This window comes from Carassius carassius, chromosome 17 (assembly GCF_963082965.1).
Source record: "Carassius carassius chromosome 17, fCarCar2.1, whole genome shotgun sequence".
Taxonomy (NCBI): Eukaryota; Metazoa; Chordata; class Actinopteri; order Cypriniformes; family Cyprinidae; genus Carassius; species Carassius carassius.
In genome coordinates, this window is record NC_081771.1 from 8,056,842 (window position 1) to 8,081,325 (window position 24,484).

At 38.4% G+C, this 24,484-nt stretch overlaps 3 protein-coding genes across 5 annotated transcripts; 2 read left to right on the top strand and 1 right to left on the bottom strand.

The window, feature by feature from the left end:
• The first annotated feature begins 12,631 nt into the window (after positions 1-12,631).
• On the top strand, positions 12,632-16,619 carry glyctk (glycerate kinase). 3 transcript variants are annotated; one of them, XM_059570657.1, is made up of 5 exons: positions 12,632-12,753; positions 13,336-13,746; positions 14,666-14,817; positions 15,201-15,376; positions 15,482-16,619. In XM_059570657.1, the coding sequence occupies exons 2-5, from the start codon at positions 13,382-13,384 to the stop codon at positions 16,370-16,372; spliced, it is 1,584 nt and encodes a 527-aa protein (XP_059426640.1). In that variant the 5' UTR covers positions 12,632-12,753; positions 13,336-13,381; the 3' UTR covers positions 16,373-16,619. The 3 variants fall into 3 exon arrangements, with proteins under 3 accessions (XP_059426640.1, XP_059426641.1, XP_059426642.1); XM_059570658.1 differs by lacking the exon at positions 12,632-12,753 and adding an exon at positions 13,060-13,242 and having other exon boundaries at positions 13,344-13,746; XM_059570659.1 differs by lacking the exon at positions 12,632-12,753 and having other exon boundaries at positions 13,337-13,435; positions 13,509-13,746.
• On the bottom strand, positions 16,615-18,218 carry LOC132160915 (T-cell leukemia translocation-altered gene protein homolog). Its single transcript, XM_059570660.1, has 3 exons — positions 17,804-18,218; positions 17,610-17,664; positions 16,615-17,229 (listed from the first exon to the last, which is right to left on the bottom strand). The coding sequence occupies exons 1-3, from the start codon at positions 18,012-18,014 to the stop codon at positions 17,187-17,189; spliced, it is 309 nt and encodes a 102-aa protein (XP_059426643.1). The 5' UTR covers positions 18,015-18,218; the 3' UTR covers positions 16,615-17,186.
• A 3,804-nt stretch (positions 18,219-22,022) lies between these two features.
• On the top strand, positions 22,023-23,826 carry LOC132160484 (tumor necrosis factor receptor superfamily member 4-like). The gene is made up of 6 exons (XM_059570159.1): positions 22,023-22,128; positions 22,306-22,437; positions 22,521-22,590; positions 23,236-23,405; positions 23,493-23,600; positions 23,691-23,826. Exons 2-6 carry the CDS (start codon positions 22,311-22,313, stop codon positions 23,750-23,752), a joined length of 537 nt encoding a protein of 178 aa, XP_059426142.1. The 5' UTR covers positions 22,023-22,128; positions 22,306-22,310; the 3' UTR covers positions 23,753-23,826.
• The last annotated feature ends 658 nt before the right edge of the window (positions 23,827-24,484 follow it).

Consider the following 24,484-nt stretch of genomic DNA (forward strand, 5'->3'; position numbering starts at 1 on the left):
TGGACAGCTATGTTTAATGTGAATACTGTCAGATGCAGAAGAATCACACCTATACAAAAACCGTTTTGAGCCTATGGTGGAATTTAAATGCAACTTCCAGAAAAATTCATGTTGTTGTGTTTTGTAGAAATGGGGGGAAATGTTGGACTTAATGTTGCAGACTATTCTTGTACCACCATATCCCACAGTGTCTCCACACTAGACTTGTCAGTTCCATAAATGTTGGTCATCAACACCCAATTATCACCTAAGAATACAGATAGAATTGAAAAAATTATACATTTCTCAAGTAGGAAGAAAACTTTTGAAAACACGTTACTGAAAACATGTTTCTTTCGATAAAGCAGCAATTATGCACAACCTAAAATTAGTTATTAAAGATACTGTTCAAGAAATGTAAGAACCATGGGTTGACCCAGGTCAAACCAAAGCTTTAGTGACCTCCCTTGTGCCATGGATCGCTGTAAGACTAACATTGCTCATCAAACTAGCCCATAGCCACCACCTCTAGCTGTGAGAAATTAATAAGAATTTAATCTCCCCTCACAGTGTGTGGGAAGCCAAGCCTCTGTGCGCTGCCTGACATCTTCAATTTGGCTTACGAAAATAAAAATACTCTTTAAAGCAGCCCTAAATCCACTTTGGACCTTTACGGAAACAGGTCATTTGGGTAAAAATATTGCATTGTTAAACTGAAGCATAATGATCATTGCAAGAATGTTTTGTCTGATTATATACTTTGTTTTAGATAGCTTATTTGTTTAAATTATATCAAGCAATGCCCTCAAAATTACTAGCTTTTTAAATAGAATCTCTCTCTTTTTTTAAATGATGAAACTGTCCCACTTTGAGAAAAGGCTTGTTTACCAAGCCGATCACCCACACAGTCGCAGTAGCCATTTTTAGACCTCAATTAATCTTTTTTTAGGGCTTCTGAGTGGGGAAAAATAGTGCACTTTCAATTCCCTTTTAAGTTTACATGTACTGCAGCTCCTTCATCGTAAACACTTTAAATGGGTTATTAGCATTAAGTGCCATAAAGATAAATAGTAAGTGATTTCATTTTGTGGCCTATTAAACAGATGTGAGCATGTACTGTACAGTATGTCTATTTGCTGAACACAAAATATTGTTCATAATAAAGTATAGAAGGTGCACTCTCAATATGCATAAAATAGTCCAGCAAAATGTGAGCCTTTAAGAAACTACTTTATATTTTAATAGATAATAATGTATTATGTTCATCAAAATCTGTGTGTCACCTGTTTTCCTGTCTGCTTAGATGCTTGTGAATATTAATGTTAACTATTGTACATTTATATTTTAAAAATATCTTAATTTAAGCTAAATGTAGGACATGAAAGTAAGTTTTGTAAATTTATGTTTTTGTTTTTCTTTCTCAGAATCTGTATATACTTTGATTCAAATTTATTTAGCTTTTTTATGAGAGCTTTATTTTGAGCATCAGTGTTGTATAAAGGTCAAGAGCTTTCTGCTTGATGTTTAAAACATCTTTTTTGAAAGACAGACTGAGAATGGAGACAGGGACAGAGAGATCTTCTCAAACCCATGTGTCAACAACCTCTGCTATGATGAAAGTGTGAGGATGAAAGGGTGGGTTTGGTATTACTCAACAGTGGACACTGACTGCAAGAGTTTCATCTTTACAGAGTGATTTTTATTTTGTTGCAGTGGGACTTCACACTCATACTGGGGACCTCCATGACTTCCTGCAGAGTGCACCTGTCCTTCTCTCTGACTTTTTGTCTCATGACAGTCCATCTGTGCTTTGTACCTAACAATGCCCTTTAATTGTGAGTATATTCACAGTACAGCACAGTCATGAGTGCCTGCATAACTCTATTTTATAGTCTTATAAATTACATATATTATATATTTATACTCTATATATAAATCATAAATATTTCATATTTTACAGTATACTTATGTAAAAATTACAAAAGTATAGGGTTAGTAATTGTATTTATTTATTTTTTGCAAGAATTTTATACTTTCCGCAAGGATGCATTATTAAATTTATCAAAGTGACAGTAAATTAAATTAATTTACTGTCACTTTTAATTACAAAAAAAAAAAAAAAAAATTATATATATATATATATATATATATATATATATATATATATATATATACTTAATTAAAAATATTTATTTAAAAATTCTGATCAATGCTATTCTTTTGAACTATTCATAAAATAATGAAAAATTGCATTATAATTTCTACCAAAAATAATAAAACAATAAAAAATTTAACAGCATGGCTAACAGCAAGACATGTTTTTTGAGGACCAAATCAGCATATTAGAATGATTTCTGAAAGATCAAATGATGCTGAAACTTCTGATAATTCAGCTATGCCATCAAAAATGACATTTTAAAATATATTAAAAGAGAAAACAGCTCATTTAAATTTTAATATTTCATATTGCTAAATACAGCTTATCAGCCTATTATTTTTAAATGTTTTACATTTTATTCCTGTGGATGTTTCAAGCTGTGAGGATAAAGTGATATGGTTTAAAAATAAATGCGAGAAACAAAATCTCACAGACGTCTTCGAAAAAATATTCCAGCATTGTTAATTATGTGTTAAATGTATGAATTGTATGCTGTGAGTTTGCACTGGAAGAGATTTCTCTTAGGACCTAATTAACAGTTTCAATTGGCTTGCGGTGTGTTTTTAGTTTCCCAGCAGTACTCTGAGATTTATCAGGCTTTTGTCTGTACTCTACCCCAATACAGCTCAAACCCATTTTTACATTTCAAATGAGAGAAAATAGGCATTTGAGACTTTATTTGATGCATTCATGCTGAATTTGATCCCGTCACCAGTCATATTTAAGCAAAATATTTAAATTTTAACTCTGCACACAATGAGCATTAAGTGAGTTGCTTTGCTGAAACAGATGCTTCTTGCACTGACATTTGAAGACAGCTCTGATGAATGGATGTCGCCTGTAAGAGCACAGATGATTTGACCATGGCAGATTCTCACTTCCTGCTCAAACGAGACGATGATGTTCCTGCGGTATCTGTGGAACAACTTGATAATGGGATGAAGGAAACCTCTGCCCCTTATCAGGTGTCCCTGGACAATAAAAGTGCCACATTACAGAGAAAATCCATCAATCCTCACCTCTCGCTTCCAGTTGTCTCCCTCTACCATGGGTAGCTATATCTGCTCCCACACTCAATGCAGTATTTATGGGTTAAAGGACATCTTCAAAGGCAGCCCCACTCCCTCACACTTCTGTTGACCCAATTTCTGCAGAAATGGTGACGGTTTAAACTTTAAAGGAAGAAAGGGCTCTCTTAAAGGTTTGCATCTTCTTTTTTTAACATTTATGGTTTCTTGTACCTTTTGTGTGACTGAGGATGAAAAGAATGGCCAATTAAGTGTGTTGATGTGTGTTTCACATACATATAAAGGGAATTCTGATCATACCTGTGCATGTTTCAGAGGAGGAAACATCTTGAACATTCCTCTCACAAATCCATAATAGGACTTCAAACTGTTTTCATGATGTTTATTTGGAGCTTGACAGCACCCGTGTCTATTTACTTTCATTAGCGCAGTGCGATTCTGTCTAATATCTTGTCTTGTGTGCTCAAACAGCTCACAGTTATATGGAGAGAGAAATGAGTTTTTATTTTAGGGTGAAATAACCCATTCTGCAGTAAAATCAGTAGCAACCAATAAAACCATTTTTATTTAAAAAAAATGAAATCAAATAAAATGTAAATATACTGCTAGAATACATCCTAACGAAAAAAAAAAAAAAAAGATGTGTTCCTCAGATGGGAATCCATTCTGTTGTGCATGAGCCCCAGCCTAATGAAGTGGTCTGGTAAATAAGATCCAGAAAATATTTGAATGCAAAGCACTTAAAAAACACAAGGCTATTAAGGGCTTTCCTAAATGTGTTATGTTGACAGAAAAATCTTTACAATTCACTTGCTTTGGATTAAGCCATCAGTCTTGTCAAAGAAGAAGAAGTAGAAGAAGAAGTAGAAGAAGAAGAAGAAGAAGAAGAAGAAGAAGAAGAAGAAGAAGAAGAAGAAGAAGAAGAGAAGAAATGTCTCAGGTTCTTTGTAGTTTTATCACAGTTAATCCCACATATTTATTCAAAGATGGAGGGGGATAAAGCTCTGGAATCCTTGAGATGTTCTGAAAAAGGAATGAAATGAAATAATTCATCCCAGACAGGGGGCCCTGATAAAAGTAATTATGCCACCACAGCATTAGACCCCTCTGGTGAAGGTGATGTTGAACCACTACATCTGACAGCAGGTAACATCCTTAAAAACTTAAAATAATTCACATGCTAGAGAGAATACAATATTTGCTGTGTTTTACATCCATTTCTCTCAAGAGCTCAATGCAACCCTTCTTTTTTTTTTTTTTTTGGTCTGAAGCAGATGCTATGACAATCAAGTTACACAAATCAAGTAAACATTCATAGGAAAGTCATGTTAAATAATGCATCTGAAAATTAGACTTGGCAAAGTTGATTTTTTTATAGCATTAAGATATAGGTTGATTTACATTCACTTGATGCTGCTGTCACAACACTGACTCATTTGAAAATATAGATGTGCGCTCTGGGGATACTTCAAATGTGAAGGGGATGCTCTTAAATATCATTATGGCCTGAGTTATTTCAGTTTCTGTTTGCCTAGACATGATTTAGTTCCTGTTTAATCATTAAGAGGCAGTAAAACTGTCAAAGAAGAGACAGTCTCTGAATGCAGGGGTGAATGTGAGGGTTTCAGAACCTGAGAGTGTATGTGGGCTGATTTTCTATCATACTAAGGTTAACTGCCATGGTCAAAGGTCATTTTCATCTAAGGCTGGCATCACTGAAACAGATGGAGAGATTTGTGTCTTCTTCAGGCATTTTTTACAGCAACTACTGACTCACTGTTTTAAGAGTCATTCTGAGAATAAATAGTATTTCAGCATCAACTTTTCTTTCTTTGTTTACCTTGAAACTTGCTGATAATTTTGAAGTAACTGCCACCCTTGAACAAATTAAGGAAATAAATCAAATTTAATCATTTAACACTTGCTGCTTCAGCACTTTGCTTCTGACGGTCCATAAATGGGCAACACTCTTCCTGCGCACAAAGACGTGGTAATCTCAAATATCTCTGTTTCTGTCACTCAGTTGTGCAGAGTAATGGAATTGTCCATTCTTAGAAGATAACTAGGGTTCTTTTTAACCAAAGTGAACAGGAAACAGGATGTGGCTGATGCTCAGAAGAAATAATACGCCACTGTCATGAAAAATCATGCATGCTAAAACCACATTTCCTCCAATTACAGTAAAAATACAGCAGCTAACTAAAATACCTTTACATTGTTTAAAAGGAAAGTACGTTAATTGATTGTCTATGCAGGTTTCCTGAACTTGACAAGTCATAAAAAGAGCAAAGTGCATACTCAGCTTGATTTAAGACATGGCTATATGTATAATATATATATATATATATATATTAATTATAAGTACAGTAAAATTTTGTATTAATATACAGCTTATTTTTAAAACAAGAAATTAAAACTTTTATACAGCAAAGATTTCAATATACGTTGTTCTTTTGAACATTCTAGCCATTGAAAAAGTGGATCACAGTTTCCATAAACATTTTAAGCAGCACAGCTGTTTTCAATACTGATAATAATAATAAAAGAAATTTGGGGCACCAAATCAGCATATTAAAATGATTGTTGAAGGTTCATGTAACACTGAAGACCAAGAGTACCTGAATAATGGCTGCTGTAAAAAGAGAAATAAATTACATTATAAAATATATTAAAATAGAAGCAGATATTTAAAAATGTAAATACATTTAACAATATTATTGTTTTTATTTATTATCAAATTAATGCAGTCTTGGTGAGCATAAGAAACTTTTTTAAAAACAACAATAATTTTTATAAAGACCTGCATTGGATTTAATTTATGCTTTAATAATAATAATAATAATAATAATAATAATAATAATAATAATAATAATAATAATAATAAACAGTCCAAAATTATGTACAGACTGTCACACACCTGGACTCATTTTGTGTGTTTTTGCCCCTGTGACCCAGTTTCTGTCTTCCGTGTGTGGTTTGATTAGTTCCCAGGTGTGTCTAGTCATTTCCGCGTGTTCCATGTCCCTGTTAATTTAGTCATGCCATCCACCTGTGTTTCCCCATTATCCCTTGTATAAATGCCTTGTCCTTTCAGTTCTGTTTTGTTGGGTCTACTCGTTACTAGTCACTCGTCTAAATGTCAACTTGTCTACCTGTCACCTGTTACTTGCCACTTGCCTCTTGCCACCTGTTATTTACGACTTACCTTGTTTATGTTTTATTTAATAAATCCTTGTTTCGTTTATCCCTCGGCTCCGTGTTCCTTCCAGCAGCATAAGCCGTGACAGAAGACCCGACCCAAGAAGTTAAAAACTGCGTGTTTTCCCTCCGTTTTGTTTTCCGTTTTTTCACAGTCTTTTTGTTTCCGTAGTGTGTCATGGATCCCCTCTATCGCCCCGAATACCTCCTCCTCCTGCTGGAGCAGGAGGGACTGTCTCTCGAGGACCATACCAGACGGTTTCTCTGGATAGCTAATGCCACCAGCTACCCGGACCACGCGCTCTGCACCTTTTATCACGCCAGCCTGAACTCCAGGTGCAGAGCGTTGTCGCCCGAAGATGGTCCTCGGGAGGATTTCGCCGCTTTCATAGAGTGGAATCTGGTGAGAAATGGGTCACCTCTCACGGTCGGCCCAATGGAGGATCTCGACAGGTCCATTTTGGACCCAGAGCCCAGCCTACAATCTCCCCACGGTACGAGGCATAAGCCCGAGCCCACCGATGACGGAGAGCCAGAGAGCATCCCGTCAGACCAGGTGCGAGAGCCGGCGACACTGCCCACCACGAGGGAGCAAAATATGGAGCGCCAAATGGGTCAAAATGAGGGGGGTTCCAATTCACCTATGCCAGATCCTCTGTTAAGCCCAGGAAGGGCTCCTGATTCCCCGTTAAGCACAGGACGGGCTCCTGTTCCCCCGTTAAGCCCAGGACGGGCTCCTGATCCTCCTATAAGCCCAGGACGGGCTCCTGTTCCCCCGTTAAGCCCAGGACGGGCTCCTGTTCCCCCGTTAAGCCCAGGACGGGCTCCTGATCCTCCTGTAAGCCCAGGACGGGCTCCGGATCCTCTGTTAAGCCCAGGACGGGCTCCGGATCCTCTGTTAAGCCCAGGAAGGGCTCCTGTTCCCGCGTTAAGCCCAGGACGGGCTCCTGTTCCCGCGTTAAGCCCAGGACGGGCTCCTGTTCCCCCGTTAAGCCCAGGACGGGCTCCTGTTCCCCCGTTAAGCCCAGGACGGGCTCCTGATCCCCCGTTAAGCCCAGGACGGGCTCCTGATCCCCCGTTAAGCCCAGGACGGGCCCCTGATCCCCCGTTAAGCCCAGGACGGGCCCCTGATCCCCCGTTAAGCCCAGGACGGGCCCCTGATCCCCCGTTAAGCCCAGGACGGGCCCCTGATCCCCCGTTAAGCCCAGGACGGGCCCCTGATCCCCCGTTAAGCCCAGGACGGGCCCCTGATCCCCCGTTAAGCCCAGGACGGGCCCCTGATCCCCCGTTAAGCCCAGGACGGGCCCCTGATCCCCCGTTAAGCCCAGGACGGGCCCCTGATCCCCCGTTAAGCCCAGGACGGGCCCCTGATCCCCCGTTAAGCCCAGGACGGGCCCCTGATCCCCCGTTAAGCCCAGGACGGGCCCCTGATCCCCCGTTAAGCCCAGGACGGGCCCCTGATCCCCCGTTAAGCCCAGGACGGGCCCCTGATCCCCCGTTAAGCCCAGGACGGGCTCCTGATCCTCTGTTAAGCCCAGGAAGGGCTCCTGATTCCCCGTTAAGCCCAGGACGGGCTCCTGATCCTCCTTTAAGCCCAGGACGGGCTCCTGATCCTCCGTTAAGCCCAGGAAGGGCTCCAGCCCCAGAGCTTACTCCAATGCCTGCTCCTCCAAAATTCCCACCCTCCCACCCACTCCTGCCTCCTCCTCCGCTGTCGTCTGGCTGCCCCTCTGCTCGCCCTCAGCCTACCATCATTGTGGTGCGAGCTCAGCGGGACCGCCATCCTCCAGCGACGCCTTGGTCGGCGTCTCCCTCACCTCCGCCTCCAGCCTCTGAGGCCTGGACTCCGCCTCGGCCCGTTGACCCGTCGGCTCCACCATGGCTCCTTCCTCTCCGCCGTGGCCCGGCAGTCCGCAGGCTCTGCCTGGCTCCCTCGTCCCTCCGGCTCCGCCTTGGTCTGGCGTCGTCCATCCTATGCCTCGGGACTCCACTCCTCTGGCTTCGCCTCATCCCTCCGTCCCTCCGGCTCCGTCAGGCTCCTTCATCCCCTCGGCTACACCTCAGTCCTCGGTCACTCTGGCCTCACCGCGGCCTTCCGGATCCACAGCGCCGCGTCAGTCACCAGAGCCATCTGTTCCGCCTAGGACCTCCGGCTCCTCCCCGTCACCCTGGCTCTTCGGCTCTCCGTCTCCGCCTCGGGCTCCTCCTCCACTTGCTCCGTTGCCGTGGGTCGAGTCCCTGGAGTCAGTGACCATTCCTCCTCCATGGCTCCTTCCACCGTCGGCCCCACCTTGGGCCGTTATGGCTGTGGCCTGGGTCCTGCTGGGTACCTCCTGCTTCAGATCCTTCCTGTCTCCTCCCTGGCTCCTCCCTCCGTCATCTCCTCCCTGGCTCCTTCCTCTGTGGTCCCTGTCTGCTGGCCCCCTCCTGGGAGGCTGTCCTCCACCGGAACCTCCTCCCAAGTTCCCACCCACGCCTCCCTTTGTTGTTTCTACGGTGCGAGGACGCACCTACCGGGAGGGGGGAGTACTGTCACACACCTGGACTCATTTTGTGTGTTTTTGCCCCTGTGACCCAGTTTCTGTCTTCCGTGTGTGGTTTGATTAGTTCCCAGGTGTGTCTAGTCATTTCCGCGTGTTCCATGTCCCTGTTAATTTAGTCATGCCATCCACCTGTGTTTCCCCATTATCCCTTGTATAAATGCCTTGTCCTTTCAGTTCTGTTTTGTTGGGTCTACTCGTTACTAGTCACTCGTCTAAATGTCAACTTGTCTACCTGTCACCTGTTACTTGCCACTTGCCTCTTGCCACCTGTTATTTACGACTTACCTTGTTTATGTTTTATTTAATAAATCCTTGTTTCGTTTATCCCTCGGCTCCGTGTTCCTTCCAGCAGCATAAGCCGTGACACAGACAGTATATAGAAAATTTTACAGTTCTAAACTGAGAATAAAGTAGAAAAGTGTGCAGCTTTGTTTTTCAAACAAGATGTTGTTGTTTTTTTTTATTAATTATATATGTACTTGTCCACTACTTTAACAGAGATCATAAAGTATTTTTATGGATGTACTGAATTGCCAAAATCAGTCCTGGCAGCAGGAAAATTAGCTCATTTTTGTTTTTTATATTTGATTTATAAATGAAAGCAACAGGCACTTAGGAAACAGCTGAACGTTCTGAATTATCCTAATTGCATCAGAAGAAATGTTGTCATGTGAAGAGTCATATAGTGCCCATGCAGTTGCCTAGCAGCAGAGCACTGGAAGCTGCCCCATGGAGAACATTCTGATTTACCTGCATGCTGCTGACCAATGAATTTATTATATTTCCTCCAGAAAGGATAATCTTTACTATAACTTTAAGGTTTTCCTGATTGAGCTAAAATTTCAATTAGATCGCCCAATGTGTTCGTTTTTGTTCCTTCTTCCTTCAGCTTTTCCCCTTTTCCAAATTAGTCACATATTTCTCTTTTGTCTCTGTCCATCTGTCTCTTTGATTACAAGACACATAGATTCTTCTATTGAGTCGGTTTATTATGAAAACTCTTAAGCTGTCACTCCCCATGTTTCAGAGGCTGAAAACCTGAGGTCTTTTGAGGGACTTGAGGAGAGTCACTGTAGGTGGGCTTTCTGGGAAGCTGGAATAATTGGCAAAGGCAATGTAACAATAATAATCAGCTTTTAAAGGTAATGAAGAGAGACAGGAAGTCTGTGAAATCCCTTTTGTTTGTGAGGCTCTGTATAAAAGCAGTTAAATGACAGGGAACAGCATGACATGGTTTGAGGGTTTCATTTCGTGATAATGAGTCCACGTGTAATACGTTGAAAAAAAAGGGGAACCCACAAATTTTTGAGCCAAGTGGATAAAAAAAAAGAAAAAAAGAAGAAGAAGAAAACAGTAGTGTTGTGTAAAACTACTTTTTTATTAATTTGTTTGTTTATGCAGGGATTTAGTATCATATTACTCAAAATTACAGCTACGTATTCCACGATCAGAACCCCAAATACAAAGCATCAGAGAACTTTGCTTCATGCATATTCTGCATTATATTTGAATGTAGATCCCATCCAGTAGCTTCAGGATATTTAAAACACAAAGGCAATAAGATGGCCACTCACAAGCCAAATACGGTTATGAGAAAGAGAGATTTCTCCTTTTTTTTTGCTCTAATGGAATAACAAGAGCGATGGTGCAATCGGGGAAAAACCCCGGCGATGAATGTGCAATGGAATATGATAAAGTATTCGAGCCTGCTAATTCTGTTTCCATCTTCTCCATTTACCATTATTCCCCATATTGGCTTTAATGAAAAAGTGAGAAGATCTAATTGCACACAGTAAAGTGATTCATCTTAGTCACTTACTGAAAGTGAGAGTTCAACCACCTCAGAGAGTTAAGCTTGTCCCCTGTACTGATGCCAGATACCCTCTAGTCATGCAAATGAAGTTCCTTATTGCTGAGTATTCATAAATCGCAGCCTCTCTTAGTATGTGCTGAAAGTCACCTGCCAGCTCTTTGTTATCATATCTGTACGGTTGTCTTTCCAGTCCATCATCCACTCATTGCATTCCTCTCAGGCCTCAGGTGAATAAGTGATCACTGATGGAAAATGTCCAATGGCTTGATACCCTACACACAGTAGCCAAATATAAAATAACGGAGCATATGATTGCCATGAGTACGGGAGAGACGAAAGGCATGCGAAGGGAGACTACGCATAGAGAATGATGGAGGGTCGCCGGTGCTGCAGAATGAAAATATCAGCCAGCAGAGTGACCTCTTCCCATCTGCTATCTGCAGCCACCTGAGAATTATGTAGCCTTCTGTACATCAATTATCCATGACAACACAAAAAAGTGCTGCAATAGATAGTACAACAAACAAACATGACAGAACTGCAACGCAAACAAAAAAAGAACAGCACCGTCAACTAGCATTGTGTCTGAGAGGCTTTGAACATGTACATCAAATATCGGTTGCATATTTTAAAAAAGTATGCTACTGAATTTTAAAACATTATAAAATGGCAAATGTTAGAAACTTGTAGAAAATGTATTTCTTCTTGCTGACTGAAACAATGACTGTTGACCTCTTCAATGGTTAGTCTATGCAAAAGTGAAAATTCTGTCATCGTGTCATTCTCATGACATGGAACACAAAAGAAGATATTCTGAAGAATCTTGGTTAGCAAATAAACTAAATAAATAAAATAAAATAAAATAAAAATTCAAAAGTCAATAAGAACTGAAACTATTCAGTAACCAACATTCTTTCAAATATATCTTTATTCCACACGAATACAGAATCCAATAAAGGTTTGGAATGGCGTGATGCATGAATAATATGTAATAAATGATACAGAATTTTCATTTTTGGGTGAACTGTCCCTTTAAGGCTATCAATTCTGACTCATGGAGAACATATGTTCCGTGGATCATCCATGAATACAATAGAAAGACAATTAAACAAAATGTAGGTTTTTAGTCAAAACCGAGTTTACCCAAGCCCTGCACAATGAAAGTTATTGTGAAGTTGTTTGATACTTGTAAATGAGGGCTTTTGTTGTTGTACTGTAGGCTTCTCTTCTCCAAATGGGTGTGAGTAACAGATGGAGCTGGGAGACACTGATAACAGGATGAATGATGTCATACACAGTATGAAGCTGTCACCTCCGCTGTTTTGGTGACACAGAAATAGCCTAACTGTGAAATACGACTAAATTTGTACATACGTTGGTGTGCAATTTCACGTTATGAATATATGTTACAAATATGTTGCCATGCGGTTTAGCTGACTTATTGAATACTGCCACCTTCTGAAGAAAATACGTTATTGTTTCATTAGAACAGTCTTTTTACACAAAGTAAAAACATTGTAGTGCTGAAGCACCATATTTGCGTTTCATTCAACTCGAATTTCCACCTTTTTATTAGTGTAACAGACTGTCGCAGGCGCAGTGTTAATGGTAAACATAGAAGATTTGCACTTGTAAAAAAATGGTAAACAAAATAAGTAATTTAAAGTTCCTATGTGATAATAAATTTATTTGTGTAAGATACGTTAAATGAACTGTTCTGTTGATAATTTCACATCTGCAGAACACGTCACTTTGTTATCGTGTTTGTTTGTGATTTAATCTTAAGAGAACGAATCGTTCTTGAGCTCTACTGACTCGTTTTCTTGCCTTGACTGTAGTTTCAGCCAATAGCGTTCGAGTGTGGGCTGTGGAGGAGCCTTTCATTGGTTAGACTTACCGAGCGAACGAGTCGGTGTTTTAAATGATTCGTTGCACGTAAAAGATTCGTTCAAAACACCGATTTGGAGTGGCACTGACATTTCATTCGTGAACTATGGTTTGTTGCCCTGCTGATCGAGAGGGGGCTTTTCACATGTGAGTCAATTTTTTTTTCACAACAAGCAGTGAAAGGGGGCGTTAAATCTGTGAATGTATAAACCAGAGATGACTGATAAAAAAATAAAAATGACGCTAAGACGTTGTTTACACCTTTTATGTTGTTTTCTATGGCTGAAGTGACCAGAAGTTGGAGTATTGAGGAAAAAAATAATCCTTTGATGTCATTTGTGAGGAAAATATGTGTTTCCAATGCAGTCTGTGAGGTTGTTGCATCCTGTGTAAGTTGTGTAACTGACCACCATTTTAACTTTAGTATCAAAGGCTATTGTAGTAACGCCTCCAACTGTTTTGGGATTAACTCTTGATTAATGCACAAACATCTTGTTACTGTCTAGCTCGAAAACTTTTCTCTGTCCTACGGTCAGCAGTTAGTCAATCATTACTCACTCAGTGCACAGGGCAGGCTCTAGTGTAATGCAGTTCTGAAAAGGTTTTGTCAGCTCTTAAAAGAGCTTTAGGAACAGTGTGCTGGTATGTTCTCATAAATTCATTGAAATCTGTTTACAGCCAATGTTTTGAGATCATCTGCATCTAATTACTGTCCTATTCTCCCCTCAGATATTAAGTGGCTCTTTTCATCTGATGTGGATCGTTTGATTGGTTTATGGCTCAGATTCTTTCTTTCTCACGTTCTCTTCACCTGCAGCACACACTGCGGGTGAGTTTAGCATCATTGTGCTCTCGCAGTATGTCGTCATTAGACACTCGAGCCCGGGCTGTGTTTTCTGCAGCGGTTGAAGGTGTGCAGCCAGACATAGTGGTCCGCAGGAGTCTGGAGAGACATGGAGACAAACTACTTGTGGGTGGACAGAGTTTCACACTTACCAATAACCTTTATTTGGTGGGCTTTGGAAAGGCTGTGCTGGGGATGGCAGCAGAAGCAGAGAGGATTGTAGGAGACCATCTAATTAAAGGGTTGGTCAGTGTGCCTCATGGTATCCAGAAGACACTACGCAAACATGGAAAAGAGTAAGAATTTTAGTTCTTTTTTTAAAATTACATATTTGAATATGCCTCTGGTTAGTGAGCAGTTTATACAGCAATAAACTTGGATTTTCATTAGTTGATCACTTGCTGATTAGTTGGTCAGTGGTTTCCCAGATTATATAATAATAAATGTAGCTTAAATGTGACCCTGGACCACAAAAGCAGTCTTTTAAGTTGCTGGGGTATATTTGTAGCAATAGCCAAAAATGCATTGTATGGGTCAAAATGATAAATTTTTCTTTTATGCCAAAAATCATTAGGATATTAAGTAAAGATCCTGTTTCATGAAGATATTCTGTAAGTTTCCTACTGTAAATATATCAAAACTTAATTTTTGATTAGTAATATGCAGTGCTAAGAACTTTATTTGGTCAGTTTTAAAGGCGATTTTCTCGCAATATCTTTTTGCACCCTCAGATTCCAGATTTTCAAATAGTGTATCTCGGCCAAATATTGTCCTATCCTAACAAACCACGAATCAATGGGAAACTTATTTATTCAGCTTTCAGGTGATGTATAAATCTCAATTTTGAAAAACTGACCCTTTATGACTGGTTTTGTGGTCCATGGTCACAAATGTGAAACTTTCTCATTACTGTGATGTGACAAGAATTTGTTTTATTATTAATTAATGATTTTTAATAATTTGGTGTACTTAAGTCATACTGATTTAAATAATATATTTATTTCTGCATAAGAATTAGGCATGGAATTCCTTAATTGACATGAAAATATAACAATGCAAGAAACATTCACTGATGCTACAAATAGGTTTCATGCTACAGTAAATATAGTCATGCAGCCCCTGACGTCCAAGTTTTTAGCAAGGTTTGTATTTTGTATTTAGCTGCACACAGTACAGTCTGGGTGTTACATAAAAACTGTTTCTATGTCCGAACAGGAAGATGCTCCTTGAGAATAACAGCAGAATTACAGTGATGGAAGGAGCAAAGAACAATTTACCGGATACAGATTCCCAGAAGTCAGCAGAGTGTATTCGAGAACTGGCCAGTGGTTTGACTGAGAAAGATCTACTGCTCGTGCTCGTCTCTGGTATTATAACTTATTTCCTTAATATAGAATCAGTTTTTCCTTCGATAAGGTGTACTACTATTTCCTATGATGGCAAAGCTTAATTTTCAGCAGCCATTACTACAGTCTTCGGTGTCATTATAATATTGTCATTTGGTGCTCAAGAAATATTGTGTTAAAAACTGCTTATTATTTTTGTGGAAACAGTGATAAATGTATTAAGGATTCTTTGATGAAAAGAGCCACACTTATTTGAAATAAAAATATTTTGTAACATGGTGTCACTGTTGATTAATTTAATCCATCTTTGCTGAATAAAATATTACTTTATTTAAAAAAAAAGTCATACTGACCCATAACATTTGAAGTGAAGTGTATTCTCTGAAAGATACATGTACGTGCAGGTGGTGGTTCTGCTCTTTTACCTGCTCCAGCCCCACCCATGACCTTGCAGGAGAAACAGGATGTGACACGAAAACTCGCAGCAGCAGGGGCCACAATTCAGGAGTTAAATACAGTAAGACGAGCCCTGTCATTGTTGAAGGGTGGAGGCCTTGCCCAATGTGCCAACCCAGCCCAGGTAACACTATTACATTAAAAAACGACATGTAAAATAGTTTCATGAGGAATACCCAATGGTGTTACTTGAGCATAATATTAACTCTGACATCATATTCTCTTTAAGGTAGTGGCATTGATTCTGTCAGATGTTATTGGAGATCCTCTGGATTTAATAGCCAGCGGTCCAACTGTCAGGAGCGACTCCAAGCCAGAAGAGGTCTGGGATATCTTGGATCGTTATAAGCTCTCTGGCTCTCTTCCTTCCTCTGTTAAAGAGGTGCTTAGACCCCATTATGGGTCACAGGTGAAAGAACAGCCAGAAGTAGTCAAAGACCATGTTTTAAATGTTGTAATTGGCTCAAACACTATTGCTCTTGAATGTGCAAGCCGTAAGGCTGTTGAATTAGGACTTCGGCCCGTCATTCTGTCTCCAGGAGTATGTGGTGACGTTCACTCTGTTTCACGGCTATATGGGGTACTCTCGCATTTTGCATGCTCCCAAGAAAAGGAACCTCCTCCAGAACTCGCTGCAGAGATCCTTCAGCTTGGACCAGAGGTTGGGGTAGAAAGCTGGGACTTGTGTCGCACCATGAACGTGCTCGTAGATGAGAGGAAGGAAGGCTGGGGTGCGACCTGTCTTCTGGCTGGAGGGGAACCCACTGTGCATCTGACAGGAAGTGGCAGGGGAGGGAGGAACCAGGAGTTGGCTCTTCGGGTGGGCCTTGAGCTGAGTAGTGATGAAGTAAAGTGTGGTACAGTGTTCCTCAGTGGAGGAACCGATGGACAGGATGGCCCCACTGAGGCAGCTGGTGCCGTCGTGGACAGGGAACTGATGGAAGAGGCCACGTCTCAAGGTCTGGACATCGATGGCTTTCTCACCAATAATGATTCGTTCACATTTTTCTCACAGCTCTCTGAAGGACGACGGTTACTCACGCCTGGACTGACAGGAACCAATGTGATGGATGTGCATGTTATGCTGCTGCCACCATCAGCCCAAAGAGACTTCCAATAATTTGACTACAGGTTGTTATGTATTTGGAAGGAACAAAATTATGGAGGTATAAATGTTTTTCTTTCTAATCTAATTCACAGATTTTTTCATTCTATCACTTAATTTAGACAGTAATGGTTTTTCTTCTTGTTATGGATGACTCCTGCTTGGTCCTGAACCAATGTAAGGTACTTTTCAATGTCTATTGTTGTCCACTGACTGAAATACAATTTACTTATGAAATAAATAACAGAAATCTAATACACAATCAGATACAAATTGTATTTATTATTTGCACTGCAAAAAAAGAAAAAAAAACAGCAGTAACCTATTGGACAACTGTAAGAGGCACAATTAATGTCTTTTTATCACTTACAGTCAAATCCATTTTCTTTCATCACTGAAATGAAATGTTTGACTTCTACATACAGACCAGATGACTATGTGAACATTTGGAACCTTCATTTTGACTAGTATTCTTGTCAGTTTTTGGTCAAATGGTACTGTGTGCGAATGTTTTAAGTTTTGCTATCTACTAACTTCCAGAATTAAATTAAAAAAAAATTAAAGCATTACAAACATTCAGAGCTGCTATTTATCACAGCAAGCTCCTTTAAAGCTCTCTCTCCAGTGCACAGCACCATTCTGTCAGGTATCGTAGCATATATATTCATGTGTTTGGACCCTGGGTTTTGCACCACAGTCCATCGCAGTCATCTTCATGAGTAAAACCAATACAGTTGCACAAGTTATGATTATTTAGTCTTCTTGAAGGAATGTAATTGCCTTTGTCCATCTTATGTGTCTGTGCTCTTATAGTCCAGTTGCACGTACATCACTCACGGTGGGTTTTCATGGCATCACCAACTCCACTTTCCCTAGGAAAAAGAAAACAGCATTGTGTTAAGAATTTTATACTACTTTTTTTTTTTTTTTAAATAACGTTTTATTAATAGTGTTTTTTATTACAATTGAATTAAAGATCTTTTGTGCCTATTCTCAGTCTGTACATAAAACTTAAAATTTTAAGTTGAAAATGGGTAGCACGTGTTGTGAGGCACAAGATAAGAAGCCACTCGTTAAATCTTTTTTTTTTTTTCAACAGCAAATTCCCCGAACTCATCCACACAGGCATTATATGGCTTTATTCCGAGTTAGAATTTGGAAATCAGTAAGCAACGATACATTAAATTCCAAGTCTTTTGTTACTTGACTGACTCAAAATGAACACTAGAAAGGTTGGTTAATTAAAAGTTACCATCCGCTCATGTTGGGCGCAGTGTCAGGAGTCCCGCCATTCTGTCCTCCAGTCCCTGATGAATTATCACAAGCATAGTTAATTGCCTAACCTTTTAAAGGCGCAAAATTATAACGTTACTCAGCTGCAGTTTTATAGGAATTCTTATTGATTAGGTGGAGCAGCATATAATAGAGCACCTTGGCAACACTCACCCTGTCTGTAGTACATGTCGTTGACAGTGTTCCCGTACATTTTCCAGGCAAAGTGGATGGCTACGAGACTGATGATGAGCCAGCTTAACAGAATCTTAAACACTGCAACTCTCGTGTCGTTGGCCAGCCAGTCATCCACAAATTCGGACAGAAAGGACACCAGACTGTCAACCATACGAGACAAGAATTCAAAGTCCCACGATTCCTCCATGCTGTTTTTATTTTTTTCTTCTTTTTCTATTTTACATTCTAGTGTCTGGTTTTAAACTAGATTGCCAGTGCTTTTAGAAAATACATGTAATTGATCATCCATCTTTAAAGTAAACAAACAAAGAGCCGCTGTCTTCTTCGCAGAGCGATGTGATCATCAGCTGGAGGTTTGAAAATAATCGCGGCGTCATCATCGCCATCTGTCGGCCTGGGGGGAGTGTGACCGTCTATATGCTACGAGCACACTGATTCTCCATCATAATAAGCATGGGTGTTTCCTCAGCTTCAGGCTGTTTTTATTCACGTCTTATTTTTGTGAAATCAAACAAATTTCAGATTTTTATTTTATTTTATTATCTAGTTTAAAGCGTCACAGTCGTAATTTATTTTGCTACCTTTCAAATATGCATTTTAAATATAGACAAACAAAATTCTGAAAATTAACAAGATAATTTTTTTTTGTAGCAAGCAAAGTAAACCTGCACACATAAGGGGTAGAAAAAAAGAAAATTAATGCATAGAAATATCTTTGTAATTAATTCCTTCATAAATTCTTTATTTTATAAACTTCTTTAATTTATTATGTTATACATAGAGAGAGAGAGAGAGAGAGAGAGAGAGAGTCACATAAAAGGAGGTTGTGAAAATACACCTGTATATTTTTTACATTTTGATCTTTCAAAGAAAAATAAAAAATAAAACCAAAATAAATGTAAAAAATAAAAATGAAATAATAACAATAATAAAAAATCTTACTTTTCAACAAAATCATGTTATAAAAATAAACTTTTCTCTAATACACATTGGCCACAATTGTAGAATTTCACAGAATTTCACAAAAGAAATTCTTATGAATAAAATGACTGATGATCTTTTTTTACTTTTAGCACACCAGGAGGAATAGAAACATGAAATTGTCCAGCCATGAATTCCCGTTTCACAGGAATATATGAGGAACACAAAGGTTAAATTTCCTTTATCATCCATCACAACAAGATTAAACAAAGAATAAAGGTAATTATAAAATAGTAATTATTAATTATTATTATTATTATTATTATTATTATTATTGTTGAGCTTCTCCAAAAATGAAGTCAAGAAAATAAATTGGCATAAGGAGGTTGCAAAAAGTTTTAAATAAAAGGGTGCCATTAATTGTGGCCAATGTCTATTAGAGAAAAACACTTCTTTTAAAATGAGATTTCCCTTCACTTCCAATTTACTTCTAAGAAATGTTAGGTTTTTTTTTAATTTTTTTTTTTTAAACAAAATGGTTAAATTTGAGCCTCAATTTAGTCCTGACACAGATCTAGTCTTCCTCCAGGAAATCAGCCTATTAAATTCTGGGTTAGACCAAGAAACCACAACAGCGAAAGCAGATTTCTGTTAATCTGGTTTAAAGGGCCATTTTAGTCTAGGACTAGGCTAAATCTCTGTCCAGGAAACCGCCCCAGTATGAATTATTATATGTTTAAGACGTTATATGTGAGGTTAAACTATTTTCATTTATTTTGTGTAAAAAAAAAAAAAAAAAAGAGAGAGAGAGAGAAAGAAAGAAGAAAATGTGAGAGCAGTGGCGTAATTAAAATAGTATTTTTGGGCGGGCCTTTGCAAAAGTGAGCAGGGTACTATGCTAACTAATGTAAAGAGTCCAGTGGCGTAGCGAAAATCTGTGCCCCCCAACCATGAACTCAAGTGTGGGTGGGTTGGGGGTCTAGTTATGTTGCAATATTGTAAATATTTGCTTTAAAATCAGGAAGGCGAGCCAATGGATATTAAACAAGTAACGTGCAAACTTTGTGCAAGAGTTACTTGTGGGCTGATGGACGGGGTTTTCCCTCATCAATGTGAGTTTTTAAAAGTCTTAATAAACTCTGGGGGCCTTTAATCAGAGTGGGCGGGCCTACGCCCCTGTGTGAGAGTGTGATGGAATATAAGAATTTGCAAGTCCACAGGACTAAGAGTCCTCATAGTTTGAATTCTGAATGAAGTTTATTAATTTTGGCATTCTCTGCACCAAAATAGGATAAAATATTTCTCTCTATATTCAGAATCAAATTCTTGATTGAATTATTATTATTATTTTATTTTTATTTTTATGAAAAATGAATGTTAATATATAGTAATAGTGAAAGCATCAGCACCATTCTGGAGTGTTATGGCAAATTATCAGATTTTGATTAAAGATTATTAAAACAAACTTTTTATTTTTTATTTTTTAGAAGATTAACTTTCACAGATTAATTATTCACCTTAACACTAACAATGTGCACTAACAAAATAAATATTGAACATTTTCACGTGGTCTTTAACTATTTTATTTTTAAACAAGTTTATGTTAAAAACACACATGAGTTACAAAAACAGTTGGTTATGTCTGTGAAGGTAAAACAATTACGTTTATATTAGATCAGTTCAGCCAAAGACAGAACAGTTAGTATGCTTTGCTCAAATTTTAACCATGGCTCGTTTTTTCACAAGCTTGCCGAGAAAGAGCTACCAAAATATAGCACTTAAATACTGACAAAAGTCAGATTTTCATGATATTTCATCTTGAAGAGTTTTTTTTTTGTTGTTAAAAAACTGATAAGCAGAAAGGTGAAAGAAAAGAAGATTTTGAGCAGAAGTAGGTCAACTGAGAGAACATCCTCCATCTGTCATCACCTTTATTTCATTTTCTATTTTTATCTTCAAAGCCGAGTAACTGTCTAATAAAGAGCACAAAGTGCAGAAGTCATTTTGTTGGGAAAACACCAAGTGTAGTCAAAAGGGATCCACTTCTCAGTTATTTTTGTTTCTTTCCTTTTTTTTTTTCGCAGCCATTACTCTTGACATAGTTATAAGAACTTTTTAAATCCTCTTCATCAGGATCACAAACTTCTCTGAGAACCGGAAGAAGCTTTGATAAAATCTGCACTATGTATGTCATGGTAACTGGAAGCTCTGCACTCTTTTCTGCAAAGAGAAAGGTGCCGTTCATCCTGTTATCTGATCATTTTCCAATCACATATCAGTGATTTAGTTTTTTGTACCATCGTTTGCTTTTTTTCCTGTACTATTATCCCAATTCATTATTTCTCATCTGATGATAAAGCGTAAAACAGTGTATGCATATTCTCCGCACATGTCTAACATACCCCCTTCTTTTTTTCCTGTAAACAGCAGACCAGTAAACCAAAGAATCTCAATTACTACTCTGCCCTAAATGTGTCAGACCTACCTGTTTTCAGTACTGTTATAAAGAGTTGACTTTTCCTTTATGCAAAACATGTCTGATTACATAGTAAGAGAGAGCAACTTAATGTGTCATTACATTTGATTACTTCATCAAGGAACCTGATAGCAATTAGATTTAATTTCCTTTTTTGTTTCATAAAAGTGATACAAAAAAAAGAAGTGATACAAAATTATTTTGAGGCAGTTGTGGTATATGTTACAGAAAATTAAACCAGGAAGACTGGTAAAAATGCAATATATGTATATGTAATGCCAATCCTTCAAATTTCTGTTTTAAACGATAATTTGTTGAATTTAGAGCATTTTTATTTCACATTTCATTTTGCACATTTCATTTGACATGTACCAGTCAGACTAAGAGCAATCAAAATAGAACATATAAAGTAAAAAAAAAGGATAAAAGGATTTTGACATTATCAACGGAAGAAATGGGTACAATCCTACATGTGTTTTTTTTCCACAGTTAATGTGGGTGAATGGAACGGGTTATTTCACCTTGTCTGTTAGGTTGAGGTTTCAGTCGCTGTTTCCTCTCTTTTGAGAGTTACGTGCAGTTCCAGTTCTCTTCGACAGTCTTACTGTCATGTTCTGCTACATGAAAGTCCTCTCCACTCTTCTGTGTTTACTGCTACTTCACCAAAATGCAAGCGCAAGTTGTTCACCGGGTATGTATGATTATTGTTTAATACCTGAATTTGGGACTTACTATTCGGTTTGAAAGGATATTAGTCACATAACACCTCATTAAAGATATCTTTTAATTGTAGGTCAGAGGCTCAATTATAATACAAAAAAATGTGAGAATTGTCCACCAAAACAATTCAGCCCTTCACCTGGAACAGATTTTACTTGCCAGAACTGCAACGAATGTACAAAAGGTAAGTGCCACGTTTTTTTCTTTTTTTTTTTGGATAGATTTAGTAACTGAGAATGTTACTGTAAACCACCCAGTATGTGGTATTTAATTTACACCATTTGATGTGTACAAAAAGGCAATGTCAGAGAGAAAAACGTTATTTTTATTTTCAACAATAACTTATAATTCCCACCCTCAGGTAGTATGGAAGTCAAGGCTTGCACACCTACCAGTGACACTCAGTGCAAATGTAAAGAAGGCTTTACACCCATTAATCGGTCAAGTCAAGAGATTTGTGTGTGTGAAAAAGGTTCTGGAACAGATGAAAGAGGTACACATTAAATCCTGCCTTTCTGAATCGCATCGAAAAACTAAAGAGCATCTCATGACACCTGGACCATGTCTCTCTTTTAGGAATATGCAGAGAATGTCAGCCTGGCTACTTCACAGACAAACGTAACTCGGTTTGTAAAAAATGGAGAGAGTAAGTTATGTATTGCAAAAAATCAATGCAGTCAATTAATGAAAAAAAAATCAAATGATATACAGTTTATAGCCTCATGCATATGTCAGTTAAAAGGTTTGTTGTCAAGGGGAGACAACAAGCCACGATGTCCCCGAACCCAGATATACAAAGGGGACCCTGTTCAATTTTTGTAGCCGACTTATTGAGGGGGAGCATAAAAATTCCCCAGTAAAAGTTGAATGAAGTTCAGTGATGACCTAAAAGCATATTAATCATCTCAGCATGCTTTATTTCAGTGCTTAATAAGCTCCCTATTGTGCAAGTTTAATGATTCAGCACTGAGACTACAAAGAGATGTTTAGTCAAACATTACAATTGTGTCATCATTTACTCTTCCTCATGTCATTCTAAAACTGTATGGAGAACCAAAGAAGATATTTTGAAGAATGTTTCAGGTATTTCTGTAGATAAAATTAAGCTTTCATTGTATGGGCAAGAAAAATAAAAAAAAAGAAACTCGAAATTTGTGTTATGTAGAAGAAAAGTTTTGTGGTTTGTGATGAAACCAGCATGAGTAAGTGATGACATAATTTTCATTTCGACTGAACTTAACCTTTATGATTGTTTCATGAAGAGAACTGCATTAATTTTTTTGCTCTTTAGGTGTCAAAGTGGGGTTAAAGTCCCAGGCACAAGCACTTCTGATGCTGGCTGCAAAAATGCCTCGGCAGAGGTGACAGAAGCTCCCAAAGCCCATACTACTACCACGGCCACTTCAACAACTACAGTCTCCTCTTCCATTAACACAAAAGAAGACAGCATCTACGGCTTGTGTAATTTTACCTATATTGCTTCCAGGTTTAGTAATCAGTTACAATTTGTATCTTTCTTGCAAATATTTAATTCATATTTCATTCTAGGGCTGGTTATGGCAAGTGCTAGTGTTATTCTGCTGGCTGGACTCCTGTACCGAAAGTGTAAAGTCACCTACTGTATTCATAACCACAAGAAAGTGGATTTTCGAAAAGGTGGAGTACCCTTAGTTTACTATTTGACCGTGTGTGTGTGTGTGTGTGTGGCTACTCTCTATTCATACTTCTCACATTTATTTTCTCTAGAAAGTGTATGCAGAAAGCCTGTTGAAGAATCTGGGGAAAAGTGCCAGTCTTTGCTCGTCTAACACAATTGTTAACGGCCTCAGTGTTTCTTTTTATGGAGTATGTTTTATGTATGCAATATTAGTTGTTATATAACAAGTTCAATTGCTGTTAACGTAATTACATTTCCACTTAAATAACACCACTTAAAGGAATAGTTTATACAGATATTTTGAAGAATGTTGATAACCAAACACTTGACAATAACCACTGACTTGCCAACATTCTTCAAAATATCTTCTTTTGTGTTCAACAGGAGATTGAAACTTAAACACTTCTGGAACAACTTGAGGGTGATAAATGAGTGAACTATACCTTATCTAATAATGAGTGCTTAACTATAATTGTCTTACATTGTTGAAGAAACTTTTTATATAATTAATATTATTAATATTTTTATTGTGCTTCAGTGTTGTAAGAATGATTATAAATAGTCAAAAGTAGCTTACATAAAGGGTTGTTTAAGACCCCGTTTATACCTGTTTCGGCAACCGGTTTGAAACATTCGGGGTCCAAAATCAACTGAGATTCATCCACATGTGAAGGTGTCGAAAAAGTCATTGCTTTCGTAGTGTAAATGCTCATCCATTTGAATTCAGATGGCTAATTTCATATAAGCCTTGAATTGATTTCAAATCATTACTTGGAGACAGATTTACTTCGAATTCAGCTGATCAGTGAATTTGAAATAAAATCTTCACTTCGTTTGACTTCAGTCAACAGCTGTAGGTAGGTTGATGGTTGCCATAACCTTA